Source organism: Coffea arabica, chromosome 1e (genome assembly GCF_036785885.1).
Source record: "Coffea arabica cultivar ET-39 chromosome 1e, Coffea Arabica ET-39 HiFi, whole genome shotgun sequence".
Taxonomy (NCBI): domain Eukaryota; kingdom Viridiplantae; phylum Streptophyta; class Magnoliopsida; order Gentianales; family Rubiaceae; genus Coffea; species Coffea arabica.
This window is the reverse complement of record NC_092311.1, coordinates 51,117,099-51,134,944: the sequence shown is the minus strand read 5'-3', so window position 1 is coordinate 51,134,944 and position 17,846 is coordinate 51,117,099. Positions and strand designations below refer to the sequence as shown.

The 17,846-nt window shown below is 37.2% G+C and overlaps 2 protein-coding genes and 1 long non-coding RNA gene across 3 annotated transcripts; 2 read left to right on the top strand and 1 right to left on the bottom strand.

The window, feature by feature from the left end:
* The first annotated feature begins 1,226 nt into the window (after positions 1-1,226).
* On the top strand, positions 1,227-4,349 carry LOC113713155 (uncharacterized). The gene is made up of 5 exons (XM_027236815.2): positions 1,227-1,706; positions 1,809-1,969; positions 2,355-2,385; positions 3,286-3,388; positions 3,766-4,349. The coding sequence occupies exons 1-5, from the start codon at positions 1,383-1,385 to the stop codon at positions 3,870-3,872; spliced, it is 726 nt and encodes a 241-aa protein (XP_027092616.1). The 5' UTR covers positions 1,227-1,382; the 3' UTR covers positions 3,873-4,349.
* A 670-nt stretch (positions 4,350-5,019) lies between these two features.
* Positions 5,020-15,619, top strand: LOC113713129 (AUGMIN subunit 3-like). Its single transcript, XM_027236813.2, has 18 exons — positions 5,020-5,500; positions 5,793-5,829; positions 6,079-6,182; positions 6,705-6,900; positions 7,706-7,772; positions 9,317-9,420; positions 10,311-10,395; positions 10,556-10,610; positions 11,470-11,601; positions 11,710-11,779; positions 12,471-12,528; positions 12,634-12,689; positions 13,122-13,274; positions 13,417-13,528; positions 13,609-13,750; positions 14,400-14,475; positions 14,841-14,936; positions 15,261-15,619. Exons 1-18 carry the CDS (start codon positions 5,322-5,324, stop codon positions 15,390-15,392), a joined length of 1,854 nt encoding a protein of 617 aa, XP_027092614.1. The 5' UTR covers positions 5,020-5,321; the 3' UTR covers positions 15,393-15,619.
* A 241-nt stretch (positions 15,620-15,860) lies between these two features.
* On the bottom strand, positions 15,861-17,846 carry LOC113713113 (uncharacterized). Its single transcript, XR_011820106.1, has 2 exons — positions 17,243-17,846; positions 15,861-16,579 (listed from the first exon to the last, which is right to left on the bottom strand). It is a non-coding gene; the product is annotated as an uncharacterized lncRNA (long non-coding RNA).

The window sequence follows — 17,846 nt, the reverse complement described above, 5'->3', positions numbered from 1 at the left end:
TATTGGTTCACTTTTACTTTTTACAGTGCTTGAACCCACCCTGACCCAGCGAGGAATAAAAATCATTCCAACTCAACATTTTTTCCTCGAAATTTTTTTTTGTTTTTCGTAAATTCATTTCCTAGTTGCTTTGTCACTTCATATATATTAAACCGATACATCGCATTTTTCTATAAAAAATTAAAAACTATAGAAGGTAGCAATTTAAATGACCTCTTATGGCTAGTTGGGGAGTTGAGGATAGGGAAAAAGAAGAAGAAGAAGAAGAAAAATCTTAGATTTTGAGAGAAAAGAAATGGCAAAAAAAGAAGAGAATATACTTTATGTTGTTTGATAGTTTATTAAATAAATAGGACAATTTTGGATATAATGTCATTAAAATTTTAGTTTCGAAGTGATTCTAAATAGAGTTGGTATTTTTAAAAATTTACACAAATCTTTGTCCAAATTCAACTATAAATGGACGGAAAACTTTTGAAGGCAGAGCAACAGCGTAAATCTGTCCAATTCCAGCCCTTTTCTATCCCTTTCTGTTCTTTTCTTATCAAATCTAAACCCCCAAATGAATTGTTAGAAACTGAAGTCTGAAAAGTTGAGAGGTTGATCTTTCGAGTTAATCAAACTATTTAGGGGATTTGAATTGAGAACTTGAAATCCAAGTCCACCAAAATCTTTTGATTCGATGGCATTATACCAAATTATATCTATGATGTTTTAATCAAATCGAGGTTCCTTTTCATTTTTTTTTTCAAAATGAAAATATAAGGTAGATTTTGTTGTTTTATCATTTTTTTAAGTGCAATCTATATTGAATTGACTATAATCTATACTATATATAAAGTGGGAGGAAGAGGTTGATGTAATTATCCATTCGTCACTTTTTTAATTTTTTTTATTTTTGACAAAAATTAAATTTTATCCTTACTATACAATTATACAAAACCAACATAATCTTTACCATAACTATCCAAGAGCATATTGCCAACTATTAAGAGGCACAACAATTAAGATAACTATCAATTTAATAAAAAATCGTATAAATTAATGTATTTTCTAATTGCACACACATACATGAGTGTGCACTTAGCACTATTTGGTACTAAAATGAATTTCATCAAAACACCATATATATTTCATTAAAGGTTTGTTGGGGTTTTTTTTTTTTTTTTTTTTTTTGTTTGGGGGTGGGGGATTTGGTTGGTTTTGTGGGGATGGGGTGAGTAATGTGCAAAATTGCAAGGGTGAAAATATGTCGTAGTTAATTTGTAAGGGTAGGAGGTAAAAATCCTAACGTCTGAGGGGCCTGAGTTTTGAAAGCCTTACAGAGAGTAGGAGGAAATAAAAGAAGTGCTAAAGCTTGAATCTTGGTTCATTAATCCTCAATGCTCTCGTTCGCAGGGCGTATTCGGAGCTCCGCCCTCAGACCATGGCCGCAATTAGTTCACCTTCGGTTGGCCCGAACTGACTCCGGTTCATCGTCTGCCCATAACAGGAGGCGGCAGAAGTTTGCCCCATCGAATTTGCTTAAGAAAGCAGACGAAGACAAATCAGAATGGTGGGTGGTCGACGGCGAGATGCACGAGATTGGGGAAAACGTTCCACCCAGAGAACGCTTCGTGATTCCCAGAGAAAATATTCCAAACAAGCGCAGAAAGCAGCTTCGGGAACAGTTCATGCGCCGCACTCGGCTTGTTCTTAAAGAATCTGTACAGTTCTCTTTATCTGGTTTTCTTTTCTTTTCTTTGTTTTTCCTGATGATTTGCTTATTTAGTAGTGAAGTCTGTTGCTGCATTGGATGTAATTGATAGGAGCATGAGCCATGGTGTAAAAGATATATGGAATTGTACAATGAGCTGAGGGAGAATTGGGAGAGGCTGTATTGGGATGAGGGTTACTCCAAGAAAATTGCTCAAGATCATGCCGGCTACGATTCAGCTGAGGATGATGATGAAGATTTCAACCCGTATAGGTTGTTCCTTCACCCTTTCTCCATTTCTTCTATTGGGATCATTTGTCTTGGTATAAATCTTCGTATTGCATCTACCGACTGCCCTATGTTGTTCGCATGATAATAATTCAGTTGGTTTTATACGCTTATGTTGATGAATTGGTAGATTCTACTGATGACATTTAGTCATTTCATCATTTCTCAAGTTAAGTCTTACGCAATTTTCACTTATTCAGAAATGTTACGAGTACTTTTCGTGTCCAGCTGCTACAGTCCTCTTATTTTTTAAAATTTTAAAATTTTTTTTGTTTGGGTAAGCTGTTCTTTGAATTCGTAAAGATTATAATTCTTCTTTGTTATTTTATCTTCACAAAAAGTGATTATGGCTCTTTTCTTCTTGTTGCAGAAGAAGGCAAAACCGGGCTGAGCAATTCAAGGTACAAAGACTGTTGCTTTTTATAGCTTGCGTATCTAGAAATTGCAGTTGCAGTTTTCTGTTGCTGTTAAACATTATGGTGCTCATTTCCCATGGTCTGAGACACTGGATTTGAATTTGATGCTGGTTTAAGACAATAGGCTGAGAATTAAAAATTCTTGATGTTCCACATTTTGCTTGTTGGACTTCCTTAATCTAGTTCGACTGCAAGAATGGATGCACATTTTTCACTTAAACTATGTCAATTTCGAAGACAGAAAGAATGGTTTTCTCTACCCTTTTCTCAAGCTGGTCAGAGATATTTTTTTACTTTCTTTGGTCTCTAGCCATCTATGTCAGTTTCCTCTCCATGACATTCATTTCATGATGCTTGAAATATTTTTTCTGTTGACTTTTTCTCCAAAAGGTGATAGTTGATACATATTCACTCTTGTTATAATAGTTAGTTGCTAATAATATTGGTTAAACGCAGAGTCCATGCCTAAAATATGTGCTAGGATACGTTGTTCCATTATGTGTTGGCTCTTCAAGTTTTACTTGTCCCCAGTGAATATATGTTTTCCTCAAAGGACATTGTGAGATTAACATTCACTAGAAAAAGTGCAATTATTTGAGCACATGGATGCTTATCATGGTAAGAGTTGGGCAAATTTTGTTAGTACGTACTTGTGAAAATATGGAAGTTGGTTGGTTTAACATTGAGCTGGATGAACCACTTACTGATCTTTCCACTCTTTTCTTTGTTCCAAAAATCATGAATGGATGGGGATTGCAAAATATTACTACTGCTAGCTGCCTCGGGATTTATTGTAGCTTTAAGGTGTTTTTATTAATAGTTAAAACCATGCTTATCCAATCATCCATGTAGTTTTTCTATAGATTCACTTCTCTGAGTATGCAGGACCAAGGAATGGGGAGAAGTAGGGAAGCAAATACTTGGCAAAAGGTTAGACAAATTCGTGATAAGTTTGAATATGATCGAGAGAGAAGAATGAGGGAGAAAGGTTAGTTATTTATTCATTTTTGACCTACTTGATGTGTTCTTATACTATGATTTTGCTGAAAAGTCCATAATATGTTACAACTGTAAAATAACTAGTAATGTTGTTGTCATTTAACTGCAAGAAGCATGAGCCTGAATCCCTTCCTCTGTCAGATGATCTTGATGCTCAAGTTTGTCAAGTCTTCTTGTTAAAACAGTCAAGTTTTGGGTAATGCCTGCTTGCTGCTTTTGGCTGTTTTTCAATCACCTAAACCGTAACTTACTGGAAGTGGAAAAATGACCATATGGGTTTTTTTTTGTAGTATCGCCTGTGATTTGTTGATTGGATTTGCGTGCTATTATATTGCTGCATGCTGACTGCCTGTGTTCAAATTGCAGCCTTTGCACCCATGAGTGGAGGAAATGATTTCAGCACAGATGATTTTGCCTCCAGGAATCAGCCATTTAATGCTGAGAGATACATATCCGAGAGTGATAGCGAGTGACTAGAGGATGATTCATGACGTGCAATGCTTTTTTAAGCATTTTTTGGAGGCGAGCCATCTTTGCATTGAACTGCATCCAGAAATTCTCTTCTGATGGTAGATCATCTATGCCCAGGCTGAAGTGGGAATGCAAAATGGCGGGATGAAGGTGTACTGACTGCAACTTTGAATGTCTCGGATCTCAAGCTTATAATTTTTTTCCATTTTTCTTAGTTTCTATTTCTTTGCAAGCCCTTTCTCTTTGCAGCCAAAAAAAATTGTACTAGTAGTTTTGGCTTTATCGTTGGCATTTTTCTTTGCAGTTGCTTGTAAATAGAAAAGTTCTAATCTGTTGGCAGGAAAGCAGGGACTTGTAGGGGCGTCTCAGTCTGATTAAGATTGTGTGTTGAAAGTTACAACAGTAAAAGGGGTGGTGCTGTACTTTGACCAGGATTGCATTCGGGTGATACAAATATGTTGCTAATTGTTGTTTGGATATACGGATTATTTTGCAGAAGCCAAACCACTGGCCATGTAAAGCTTCTCTGAAGTGTCTCCACATTAGTTCAGGACTTTGGAGTGCTGCCTCATATTTACTAAGCCACTTGGTAGTTCATTATTTTAGAGAACTCAGGACTGCCAGCATTTGTTCTCAAACAAAGAGATGGAAAAGGCCAGAGCCATAAGAACTGGTGCTTTCTTGGCCTCAATTGGACGTTGGGACTTGTCTCAAGAAATCCTTTGGTGTTACTAAAGAAACTTTGCAACATGAAGCCACTTTTCTACTCCATCTTTCTTCTTTTAAGCGATGCTTTATTAACCATTCAGTAGTAAGCCATGCCATGGCTATGAAATAAATTCGTTGACTCCATGGGTATATTTTTCTACCAAAATATAGATAAGGGTAATAGCAAAATTTGAACTTTTTAATACTACTTGACAACGAACTTAAATTTCCAAATATTAACCCATTTACATTATAAATATAATTTTTAATTACTTTTTTTATTCTATATATATCACATCATAAAAAAGAATCGTAATAAACAATTTTTTTCAAAATTATCTCGTATCCATACACACTAGTGTGTATAGACTGTAGCAACAAGAAAAAAATGGAAAAAAAATACTGTATAAAAGAACATAAAACTTGCTACATCGGGCCTTCTTTTCCCCTTGACCTTTTTGAGCATAGGGAAATTTTAAAAAGAGAAAATTCCCCCTAATGAATTCAAATTTAATCGTCTATCCTAGAAATCTCCAAGATCAGGTCAGGCCGGCGCCAAAAGTTTGTGCTCGCTCTCTCTCTCTGCTTTTACTCCTCTGGACTGTACATACATTCCTCCGATCTCATCAAAGAACAGAAGAACGACGGAAGACCACCACCAGTGCCACCTACCCAACTGAAATGGGCAGCTTGAAACTGTAACTTGCTGGCAGATCTGAAGATCGGCGAATTGACAGCAGAAGATGGGTAGTGGGGCCCGACTATGCGCATTGTTGGGGGAGTTGGGTTACCAAGGGCACGAGTTATTGGACCCTGACAGCTTCGAATGGCCTTTCCAATACGACGACGTCCGACCCATTCTCGATTGGCTCTGCTCTAGCCTTCGCCCCTCCAACGTCCTCTCCCCCTCTGAAGTTTCCCAGTAGCGTTTCCATCATTTCTTCCCGTTGTCTCTTATTTTGCTGTTTTTTTCTTAAATGATACTGATATCTTCTTCTTTTGAGCTGAAATGCTTTTTAATTACTGGGTTTCTTGCTGGGTCAGATTTTTTATTTGGCTCATTGCTAACTGGAAAAAGGTCTAATCTTTGAATTCGCGGTATAACATGAAACATAAATTATGTGGGGAATGTTTTGTTGATTTTGTAGTTGATGTTCTATTCTTACCGAAGCAATAATTGCCTCCCGACTTACATTGTCTCCCCTGTCATTCAGGTATGAACAGTTCGTACAAGAAGGAAAGCTTTTGGAGGTAAAGAACTACCGCCCTTTATTCCTCTCTCATCTTCCTCTCCATTGGCATTTCATAACTATTTAATTACGAGAAAGTCTTAATCCGCATCCCTCAACTCTGAATCCACACCTTATATAACGTTAATGTTCGTGTTACAAATGATTTATGCATCAAAGGTGTCGATTTGGATGGTGCGATGTTGATTTAGCCTTGGTTATTTACTATTCTCATATCTGCAATCACGCTTTTGATGACTTGAATTTATAGGGGGAGGACCTAGATTTTGCTTATGATAGCATTTCAGCCTTTTCAACTAGGAGAGACAATCAGGAAGCAGTCTTTGGATCAGAGGAAGGACTCAAGGAAATAAGGTAACAAGTTTGGCTGCAGAGTGATGTTATCCTTCTTCATATAGTGAACCTACTATGCTGAAGTCAATATCCTACTACTTTAGCTGGAAGAGGTTTGAAGGTGCTTCGAAGGATGGAGTTTAGGATGTGCAAAGTGATTACATTTTCTTCATTGGTTTAATTGGACCTTTCATATTATATTAGTTTATAGTTGTCCTACTGTTGCACATCTTTTAATTTTGTCCTTTCATATTATATTAGTTTATAGTTGTCCTACTGTTGCACATCTTTTAATTTTGTAAGGACAAAGTTTCGAGTTACAAGATATGAAACTTATTGGTTGAATTAAGCTTGGAGATTACTCTTGAGAACAATGTTAAGTCACGTGAAAACAGTGATTTGGCTCTATTTGCTTAAACACGCTGAAATGCACCTCAAGGTTTCATGAACAATTGCAGAATCACTGAAGTTATAGCTCTCGAGAGAAAGTAGTAATTTTTTCTGCTGCATTCCGTCTTTCCTGATGGTTCATTGCACCTTCAGGGACGCTACTGCATCACTGAAGACTGAAGCTTTGGAGTTGCAAAAACAGCTCAGACGCCTTCAGTCTCAATACGATATGCTGTCTGGGCAGGCATCAGCATTAAGTCAAGGAAGAAGGGCACGAGTTGCAGCAACATCTGTTGTCAATGGACAACTGACATCTCTAGAGGATAGTCTTTCAGCTAGGAATTTAGAGGTGAGCAAAATTGTATGGTTGCCTGTTAGTTCACCATAGGCTCATGTTGTTATGTGATATCTTCTTGAGAACTGTTATTTAACGTCTTTACTGGTCCGGAACTTTGGTGTGGATACCTGTTTGCTGGTTTTTGACATGTTATCAATGCATCCAGTGGGGACAAGATGCATCATGTGGTTTCAAGGCAATACTAGAAAAAGAGAGTACGACAGGATTGTAGAGATTTAGAGTTGTGATTGTGGACCTTGAAGCTAACTTCGCCAACATCTTGGAGTCCTGTTTATATTAGGTTTTACTTGCTAATAATATTTGCTGACGTTTTGGTGTTAAACAAAATTTCAAAATATAAATTTACCTTTAGAATAGGCTGTAGTACTGTCTTTGTCCTTCTGTTTCTTCAGTCTATGTTGGAGGTTCTGATTATTGCTGGAGTTTAAGCTGGATTTGGAGTTTAGAGTTAACTATGAAAGTCTCAGAGAAGTAAGTCAGCAGCCAGCTGCACTGTGGAACAGCGCTGTTTTAGTGGCTTACAAAGTATATTTTCTTTAATGACTTTTTGCAACTGCAATATTCACACATGCATGACTTGCTACGAGTTCTAGTTTTTTCCACTTTGTTTGATTTGCAATCCTGCTTAAACTAGTTTATGATAGCAGTCTAGCATGGAACTTTCTTCTGGCATTTAAACATGCATATGCAATTTTCATGATTGCATTCAAGTTTTATGCATGTCTTTTCTGATAAAATTTGTTGTTTGATTCTATACATTTTTCCTAAGTTTGAAATTATCTCAACTCCGTTTTAGATGAATGCTGTTCTCGGGAAGATGGCCTCAACAGCTCAAGAATTGGCTCATTATCATTCAGGAGATGGTACGATTGCTTTCATTTATTTGTTTTTCACATGAAACTTGTTTCTCATGAATTTCATTGACATTCTTGAAGCTATAAAAGAAACTTGAATCGATAATTTTTAGTTACCACAAAATGTGTCTTTAAATGAAGATCCTTTTCTTGCACTTGACTTCTGACTACTTGGGTATGCACCTTCATTAGAAAGGCAAAAACTTGGGTGAACCTCGTCTATGGGCCCACCTGTAGACCATGTGGTGGAAAATCTGCCACATTCTCATAACAATTAAAAATTTCAGAAATCCTAAAGCACAACTGCACAAGATTCAGGAACTCCTCGGCTTCCGCTCTGGCATCTGTTCTAGCATGCTTCCTCTTATTTCTTCTTTTTTTTTCCTTTTTTTGGTCATTTTGAAACACTCACCACCATAAAGAAAAATACAGTTGCAACAATTTTCCAAGTTAGCGGTTCTTCCAGCTTTGTTCAATCAAGCTCACCCATTTTAGGGATCCGCAAACACAATCTTTATTTTTCTTTTCCTTTTAATTTTTGCTTATATTCAGCTTGTAATATCTTGTTAGATTTTGCAAGACTTAGGAGAAGAATATGGAGGAACAGGAGGACAGCGGTAAGAAAACGGGAAGATTCGACAAACAAAAGATGGAGAAGTATTAAACAGTGCGCTGGAGATTCAAGGAGGAAAACTTTTAAATTTTTGAAAAAAGAAGTGTTTATAAACCAAAAATACTCATCTTTTGTTGAAGGCCCAGTTGTGAAGAAAAGGGATTCTGAAAAGGAATTGCTGAGCTTCTGGAGAGATGGTCAAGAAATAGAGAGGAGGAAATTTTCAAGAGTTTCAATTAATTGAAGAACATAAGATCCATGAAGCTACTGAAATTGGTGTAAAGAATCCAAATTTATTTGTTTTTGGCATGGTTTTTGATCTAGGGTATATATTTGTTTTGGAAGGTGGTAATAGGCAGAAAGATTGTGATGAATTTTGAGGATGGTGGGTGGGAAGTCCATTGCCGACTTCCATGGACAACTGAATGTGACTGTGTGCAGGGTGTGTGCTTTGAAGGAGGAGATCTAATGATGACGTGGCAAATTCTAAGTCACTCAGTCTACTGGTGGATCTGTAGACCGGGTTCACCCAAGTTTTTGCCCATTAGAAAATGGATCACTTTCATTTATGTGAATTACCCTTGAAGTATGAATTATGCTTGACCTCTTTAACTATTATTGTTTTTTATTTGATTGGACAGATTTGTTGTACAATGAGTAGAATAATCTTTTTTTTTGTTACATTTCCTGACTGGTTTCATGAATGCCTTAAGAAGGCGTGGTCACTAGTCTCTCTACCACTGCCTTTGACTTCGTAGTTACTCTTTTTATAATGAAACAAGTACTTGTGGTTCAGAAATCTCACAAAATTGAAATGTAGGCATGCTTAAGCTTATGAAGTAGGCATAAATTCAGGAGTTATATTAGAATTATTTGATTATGCAGCACTAATTATATGCAGTTGCCAGCATTTATGAGGTTTTACCTTATTTGCATGCAGAGGATGGTATCTACTTAGCTTACTCTGACTTTCATCAGTATTTGCTTGTGGATTCTTCTTGTATGAAGGAGCTAAACCAGTGGTTTTCAAAGCAACTGGATACGGTATTATTTTCTGTAGACAACTGCTTCTCATTTCACTACATAAAAGTAATCTACATAAAAGCCTTTGATTACCTTAATGCGTGACTATGACTTTTCCAACAATTACCTGCAATAGAGGTCAGAGATGTCATACTGGATCTCCTTATTTGGCTGTTTAGCACATTACTTTTAGACTGGATTAGTACAGCTATGACATATGGCTAGCCTTGAAGGTGGTAATTGTGCTTGAGCATGTGATTACTGGTGCTTTCTGGTGTCTTTGACGTTTGTTTGCCAAAATTTTTGTTTTCTGGAAGAGATCTTGATATTGGTTTCTGAATGGTAGTGTGGGTTTGTTTTGGATATTGTTATTTACAAAAAAATTTCTTATTATTCTCAGAACATGTTTTCCAACTACCTTTTATCTCACATGCATCACATCAGAAAAGATTAGTACAGGAAAATTTTTTCAAATACTCTTCAATTACAAAGAATCAGTTATTTCCTTCTTTTGGGACATAACCTAGAAAAAAATTTCTTTACACCTGTCACATAATTTTTATTTTGGTTTTTTTTTTTGGGGGGGGGGGGTGGGTTGTTTTAGAATTTCTTCTGTTTCTACAATGGTATTACCAGCACATAAATCATGTCAGCATTACTAAGAGTGAATGTCAGCAATATACATTTTAATAACACATGAGCAAGTGGTTGTTTCTATTGTCTCCAGTTTCTTCAGCAACAAACTCGTTGCATCTCTTTGGAGGAGAGGGGGCGATTTTGATACAGGGATGTGAAGTTAATAAAGGATTCTTAGGATAATGCTTAATTGCAAAGTACAACTTGACTGTATCTTGTTATCGACTTTCATAGGCGATGAAAGGTTATTGGCTCATCTGGTTTTCCTTGCTTAGGGTCCATACAGGTTAGTGTCGGAGGAAGGCAAGTCTAAATGTTCATGGGTGAGTTTGGATGAAATCTCAAATGTCTTAGTACGAGGTATTGCACTCTCTCTCTCTCTCTCTCTCAAAATATTGATATCCATTCTTTGCAATAATGACTTAATTGGCTAATTTCGTGCTTATGTGAATGAGACATATTTCAAAAAGCTTCATTAAAATTGTTGGGATACATTTTTTTTAATAACTGTGCATTGCAGATTTAGAAAAATCACATCATCAGCGTGTTTCTGAGTTGCAACGCTTGCGCTCCATGTAAGCCCTTTTACTTGTATGAGTATGATTTTTTGGTCCCTTTTTAAGAATGCTTGCATGTTTAGTTAGACGTATTGCTACTTTCATTTATTGGTTGCTGCTATATCCTCTGTTTACTTCTCTTATTTCATGCCATGGCTACTATTATATGATATGGGCAATATAACAAAATGTTTAGCCCATTTGAGTTGTCTGCCCATCTGTCACTGCCTATGAACCTCGGTTTTGGAATCAAATATTGTAAAGCTAAGATTTTAGTTTCTGCTATTACTATCTCTATCCATCTTGTGTCTCTTGAAGGATGTTGATTGGTTCTGAAAAGGTAATAAGGTTGTTGCTATTGTCTTTGTATCCCAAATTCCAAGACCTCTCTTCAGCATTTTAGTATCTTCTATAGAAAAATAAAATATTGTTACTGAACTGTCTAACAAATGGTGGTCTGGAAGGAATTTTCCCTCCCTACTTAGCAATGGCCAGAATTTACATAAACGTAGCAGTACTCTTTGATCTTTCTTTTTTCTATTTTTAGATGCAACACTCTATCCCTTGAGTTTGCACCTTATTCTCCAATCTTGTAACTAACTTTCTACGTGTATCTGATATCACCTATGTATAAATTTGCAAAAAGTAGTGAGCTTGTCCCAAAAAAAAAAAAGGTTTTTGTGCCCAAACTTTAGTGCCCCCCCCCCCTCCTCTCCGTGGGCTGGTTGAACTTGCTGGTAGTTTATCAACTATTTGACTTTGGATTTTTTTGTTTGGGTGGTGCTTTGTGGTATTAAGTTTAAACAACGTGGGATTTCAGGTGGTAGGACTTTTACTTTTGATTGTAATTGAGCTCATCCTATTGAAATTTATGCAGTTTTGGAACAAGTGAAAGGCAATGGGTAGAAGCTCAGGTTGAGTATGCAAAACAACAAGCCATTCTCATGGCCCTTAAAGGGCAAGTTACATCAGACGAAGCTCACATTCATCTTGATCTTCATTCCCTGAGGTAACGTAGTTTATATTTGCATTGTGTTGTGTGTGTGAATTATGTTCTGCTTTACCAAATTTTAAATTTCTATGGTGGCTCTTTGAACATTTGCTATACACTAAATAGGAGAAAGCATGCTGAATTGGTAGGAGAACTTTCAACTCTGTACCGGAAAGAGGAGAAATTGTCATCTGAGGTTTGTATCTGAGGCTGCGGATGCTTTTTTTTCGATAGTCTACTTTTGCCATATAAATGATAACTAAGGCACAAAATAAAATTGCACATTATCTTCTTCTTAAATGAGACACATACATAGTCCTTGGCCTTTGCAACTTTAATTACCTCACTCTGTGGGAGTGAAATTAAAAATAAATTCCAGTTGAAGCGGCAATACCTTTTGGTTTATTATGGATTTAATCTGAAGGTAGCTGTGTCCTCTCTAAATTTTTTGTTACTGCTTCGCAAACACAGGGAGAATAGATGGTTGGCTACTCTACTTGATTTTGGCTACATGGTTAGAATGGGATGTTCTAACCTTAGAGTGGACTGAAGATACAGTAAAACTGAACCGATAGAAATAGTTATTCTAGAAGCCTTTTGCTAGAAGATAATTGAATGACTTCCAAACATTATAGTTCTTCCATTGAGTTCTGGAAGAACGCTTTATGGCATGGACAAATGAAAATCTAACTTTGTCACTGTAACACCAGCTTACTGCCTTTCATTGATCAACTGTTCTTTTCTCTTTGAAGGAGGCTAAATGTTTGTGCAAATTCTTGCACAATGCCTAATTCTATGGTTTTTTGTACTTTTTACTTAACTTTTATTTTTTGGCCTCCTCTGCATTGCTTGATTTTATGTATATCTTACTGGAAGACTGTTTCCAGACTGTACCTGATCTTTGTTGGGAGTTAGCTCAGCTTCAAGACACTTATATATTGCAAGGTATTCAGCATCTTTTTTTGCTTCTAGTTTGGGAAGTTTGGTTGTTCATTTGAATGTGTCCTTTCTCATTGTAGTTGTTAGTTATTGCACTACTTCAATATGCAGGTGATTATGATTTAAAGGTCATGCGCCAAGAATTCTACATAAATCGACAAAAAACGGTATGTTATTGGGATATGATGCCCACAGTCGTATCACTTAGATTTTTTGCTTTTCTAGATTTTGAATAGCAGCAACAATGGATTAGGTGTTCATGCATCTAGTTTTTTAATTTTCCCTTTGTAAATGCATGTTGCATACATTTCAGTCATATACTCAGTTAAAGATGCCATATTTGGAGGCTAAACAAACTTACAGAGTCACCCCCAGATGCAGAAGTGATTAATATATGCCATTATCATATCTGATTTGCATTGTTGTCGATGCATGAAATTTCTATTTGCCAAAATCAGTCATAGGGTAGGAATCACGGTGCTTCTTGATAGTTAATATTTGTCTCCCTTAATCAGCTCAGGGTGTTGGAAGTTATTTTTTCTTAAATTTCTAAATATCATTCCCTGAAATCTTATTATTTGTCCTTTTCTGCACTGTAGTTCATAAATTATTTAGTCAATCAGCTAGCAAGACATCAGTTCCTAAAAGTAGCGTGTCAACTGGAGAAGAAGACCATGCTTGGTGCATATTCATTACTCAAAGTTGTTGAGTCAGAACTGCAGGGATACCTTTCTGCAGCCAAAGGACGAGTGGTATGGAATCACTTACTTTGCAAGGCATTCTCAAACTCATGATCTCAAGGAAATATGAAACTTAATATCTTTCTGCACCTTTTATGATGGCATAGTATTGTCATTGCACACTGCAATTTACGTATGTGATATGTCACTCTAGGGTCGTTGTATGGCATTAATTCAAGCTTCATCAGAGGTACAAGAACAAGGAGCTGTGGATGATCGAGATACTTTTTTGCATGGTGTCAGAGACCTTTTAAGTATCTACTCAAGTAATATCCCAGGACTTAAATTATCATGATTGTTCATCTTTGAGTCATTGCTAACAGCGAAGGATTTGTAATATCTTTAGATGCTCAAGCTGGTTTATCAACATATGTCTCGGCACCAGGCATTGTTCAGCAAATATCGAGCCTTCAATCAGATCTGATGAGCCTGCAATCTGAGTTGGAGCATGCCCTCCCAGATGACCGAAATAGGTGTATCAATGAGCTGTATGTTGTCCTTATTACCTTTATCCTGCTAACATCCTGCTAACATCCTGCTAGCATTATCCTGCTAACATCTCTAGTTGTCCACACTTTTCCAGCAGAACTGCTTCTTTAAAAAGGTGGTTTGTTAGCTTAGCTATTTGGCTTGTCCATGGTTTTAATCAATGTGTTTAAGATTTTATTTTTGGTGACAAAATGTAGACTAGTTATTAGTCATGAGTAGCAGATGAAAGGCTTTGAGAAATAGGAGAAGCATGTGGTGTTTTCAATTCATGTTTCAGTAGCAAATACTAATGATAATTGAGTATTGACCTGTTATTGCCATATAGTCTATATCTGGATATTTCATTTCTATATGGTCTGGTTAGACAGTTGTTAACAGTAATATCCTTTCACCTCAACATTCTGATTTATCTAAGGTAGGAATCCATATACCTGAGGAATGATTTTCTGATCAAAAATTCAGTTTTCAAACTACTTGCAAGTTCCAGATTTATTATCAGTCGACTCTGACTATTTTGTTTATTTGGGAGCATGAAATTTGGCTGCCATCAGTTTGTTAGACAACAGTTCTTGAATAAGATACTGTTGTTTTATGGACCTGTAAGCATAACAAAAATCTGATTTCTTGGTTTCCTGTTTAATGTATCAGGTGCACTCTTGTCCAAAGCTTGCAGCAATTATTATTTGCATCTTCTACAACTGCCCAACCAATATTGACACCTCGGGTAAAGAAGTGCACTTGATAGGACATGTCTGCTTTAGGTTTCATTTGATGTACTTGATGCCTTAGGTTTACTGCATTTCAAGGAAACTTTTAAAAATGAGTTATTCTTCCTGTACTCACATCTAAACAAGTACAACGCTCGGAATTTACTGGTTTAGAAAATTAATTTTTTCCCAGTTTCAACATATTTACTTGTTTGTGGGTTCTTAGATGTGTCAAGGCTGCGCCTTGTTTGTCATTTATTCATGTAATTTTACCACCTAGCTTTGTGATAGTGCGGTTTCCAGTTTGGAGGCTCCTGAAAAATGGTTTTGATTTATCTTAAAAACTGAATCCATCTGCACCTATCTTTCCATCTCTCTGTAGACATTAATGAAGGAGCTTGATGAAATGGAAAAGGCAAATGCAGAGCTTGCAGCTGCTGTTGAAGAAGTATCATTAGAGCATAACAAGAAGAAGGAGGTAAGTCTTCAGTTTGTTAGACACCAGTTTCTCCGCTATCATCAGAATTATGGTTTGACTAGTGCTGCGATTGTAAGTTTCTTGGTATTGTTTCTTCTAGATTAGTTCTCTAGTTTAGTTATATCATGGAGAAAATATCACATGCTGTCTTAACTTACCTTATATGGAAGCGATGGTGATTTCTTGATGGATGCTAAATGTGTGAAAATTTTCACCGGTTCAAGTCTATTTGCTATCGTTCCTTTGCAGTTTTCTAACCTCGGAGTTCTTGATGTCTTTGTAACATATGGAAAAACTCTAATCACCAATTTTCTGGAAGTACAGATTGTAAAACATCATTCACAAGAGCTGGCGCTCCAGAGGCGTGTATTTGTAGATTTCTTCTGCAACCCTGACCGTTTGAGGAGCCAAGTCAGAGAGCTGACGGCAAGAGTCAGGGCTCTGCAAGCATCATAATTTCCAGTTTATAGTGTTGTTTGTAATTGCCTATAGACGGTTCTGTGTTATCATCGCCAATACATAGAATTGATTGTCCAAGTTTGTCCATCGCTTCATCGGGAAGTAGAAGATGGGTTTTGGTCTATTATCAGCGTTCTTTTTTGTTCTTGGCATAGAAACAAGCTGTACAGGCTTCATTGTATACATGACAATGGCAAAGATAAGCTCTGTGCTTTTGCGTTTCAGCCCCCATTTTGAGTTGTGCAACTTTTTCAAAATTTGACTGCATTTCATTTTACGCCCCCATTTTGAGTTGTACTACTTTTTGCAGAGTTTCTTGTGTTCCCAACGACCTGATCGAATAGGGGATATAGATGGCAGTTACTATCAAAAGGAGAGTAATCTGACATGACAAGAATAATGTCGTTTTAATTGATTTCATAATCTCTCCAGGAAGAGATTCATGATGTGATGACAATTAGGGAATGTAAAAAGAATTTTATTGACTCATAAAATAAGGACGCAAAAGAGCACTTGAAACAAATGAAAATCAAGATGCACCATGCAGCTCAGTACTCAAAAAATAGCCACAGTGCCATCCATCCATGGCAGTCTGCAGAAAGTACTAAAAAATCACACTTTCCGCTGACGCAAAGGAAAACCGAACGTACAAACAAAAGATGTACTGCTACTTATATACAAGTTCCAGGAAACGAAAACTTCCTGCCACAGCAATAGTTAGACCGGGGCTTGCATAATTCTAGTGTTTGTTAAGGACTCGAGGCTGACAAAACGGTTCGTTGTTTCGCAATGCTACTGAAATTGGATGGCAAGCGCTGGTGCTGGCAGCAACAGCAGCCCTGCCAAATCTGGACAGACGGGGAAGGGTGGCTTGGAGATCAAGGGTTCCGATCCGGGACTCTGCCATGTTTCTTGAACCGAAGCTTTTCTTGCCGCTGCACTTGATTGAAGATGACACCAATGGCTTGTGAGCAGTAGCAGCATTTGCAGTGTCAGCGGCTCTGTGGAGCCGGCACCTGAACGAGCCAGCATGGGTAGTTGGAGCACAAAGGCAAAGCTGCTTCTGCTGCTTGTTGGATGCATTGCCATGATCACTTGCTTTTTTGTCTGACCCACTACCCTTCTTATCACAGTGATTTGACCGAGTAATTCCTTTGCAGGAGGCACTTCTCCTCCTGTTCAGCCTGTAATTTACACGTCATACTGTTTCGCTATTCTGGTTGAACCAACATGAATTAGGTACAGAAAGCAAGCAGAACTTTATTGTTAAACTCCACCATGCATATCAATTCCAAAATCAAGTGTTCAGTCGATTCAATTCCACCCCATGAAATTTAACTTCAGAAATAATTTTGTTTTCGCCCGCTTATTTGTTTTCCTTTTTAGTGTTTTTTTTTTTTTTTTTGGTTTTTGGGTTGCGTCCCCCCCCCCCCCGGGGGGTGATTTGTTGGTTATAGAAACGGATGTCTGTCTGATTAATAGTAAAAGATATACAACGAAAAGAGTAATTTTTTTTTTTCCATTTCCCCAGAACCAACAAAATAATTGCCCATAGAACATGTGTAGGCTGTAAAAGTAGCAGAAACCAGGGACACCAAGAAAGCAACAAATCAAGAACCGATGAGGAACCATCCAAAAGCAAAAGAGGGTGATATGAAAAACTACCCCGCAAGAAAAAGGCTTTTCACACACATGATTCATCGGATGATATGAAAATTTGAGAATTCTTTTGACGCCATGTCTGATTTTTGGACAGCAGAGCTCCTTTTTCATTGTTGTAAAACTCGAAAGAAGAAAAAGAAAGGCACATAACATAAAGTAAACAGTAGCAGTACTAGTAATATTACCAAATAGTGGAGGTGGACGTGTGATGATGATCATCCGCTCCAATTTGCAGTTCTGTAGCCACTCCCATTTGCATCTAAAGTGCAAAGGAAAGAAAAAAAAAAGGAAGAAGACAACAACTGATCCGTCCCTTCACTGCTAAACACCCGGATTGCTGGTCACGCTGCAGATTGGAAAATGTTCGAAATACCCAAAACAAAACACACACATACAAGCACTAACAGAGACAAGTATGAGAGGAGGGGGGAATTGGGGGGTTGTGGCAATCTGATAAATTGTCCCAGATTTTTTTTTTTTCAAAAAAAAAAAAAGGAGAGATAAGGGAGGTGATGTTCACTGTTATCAGTCCAAACAATCTAATGATACGGGTGGTGGCAAATTTGACGCATGATGATAGTAGTGTTTATTATGCCTTAGGGGGAGAATCCTAACCAACTTCTAACAATAGTCGGATTTAAGTAAAGATATCAGCAGACGAATCTGCAGTGGGATCCAGTTTTTAAGGTGTTCCGGATATGGTTTAAAAGAAGCTTAGCAAATTCGTAAAAGTCCTAGAACTCACTCGGTGTTGACATATGGTTTTTCATGCAACTGTTTTGGGCCTAA

Coding starts and splice junctions, on each gene's coding strand:
- LOC113713155 (XM_027236815.2), top strand. CDS start 1,383: ATGCTCTCGTTCGCAGGGCGTATTCGGAGCTCCGCCCTCAGACCATGG. Junction 1,707..1,808: donor GGCTTGTTCTTAAAGAATCT/GTACAGTTCTCT, acceptor TGTAATTGATAG/GAGCATGAGCCATGGTGTAA. Junction 2,386..3,285: donor ACCGGGCTGAGCAATTCAAG/GTACAAAGACTG, acceptor CTGAGTATGCAG/GACCAAGGAATGGGGAGAAG.
- LOC113713129 (XM_027236813.2), top strand. CDS start 5,322: ATGGGTAGTGGGGCCCGACTATGCGCATTGTTGGGGGAGTTGGGTTAC. Junction 6,183..6,704: donor GAAGGACTCAAGGAAATAAG/GTAACAAGTTTG, acceptor TTGCACCTTCAG/GGACGCTACTGCATCACTGA. Junction 13,529..13,608: donor CCTTTTAAGTATCTACTCAA/GTAATATCCCAG, acceptor TAATATCTTTAG/ATGCTCAAGCTGGTTTATCA.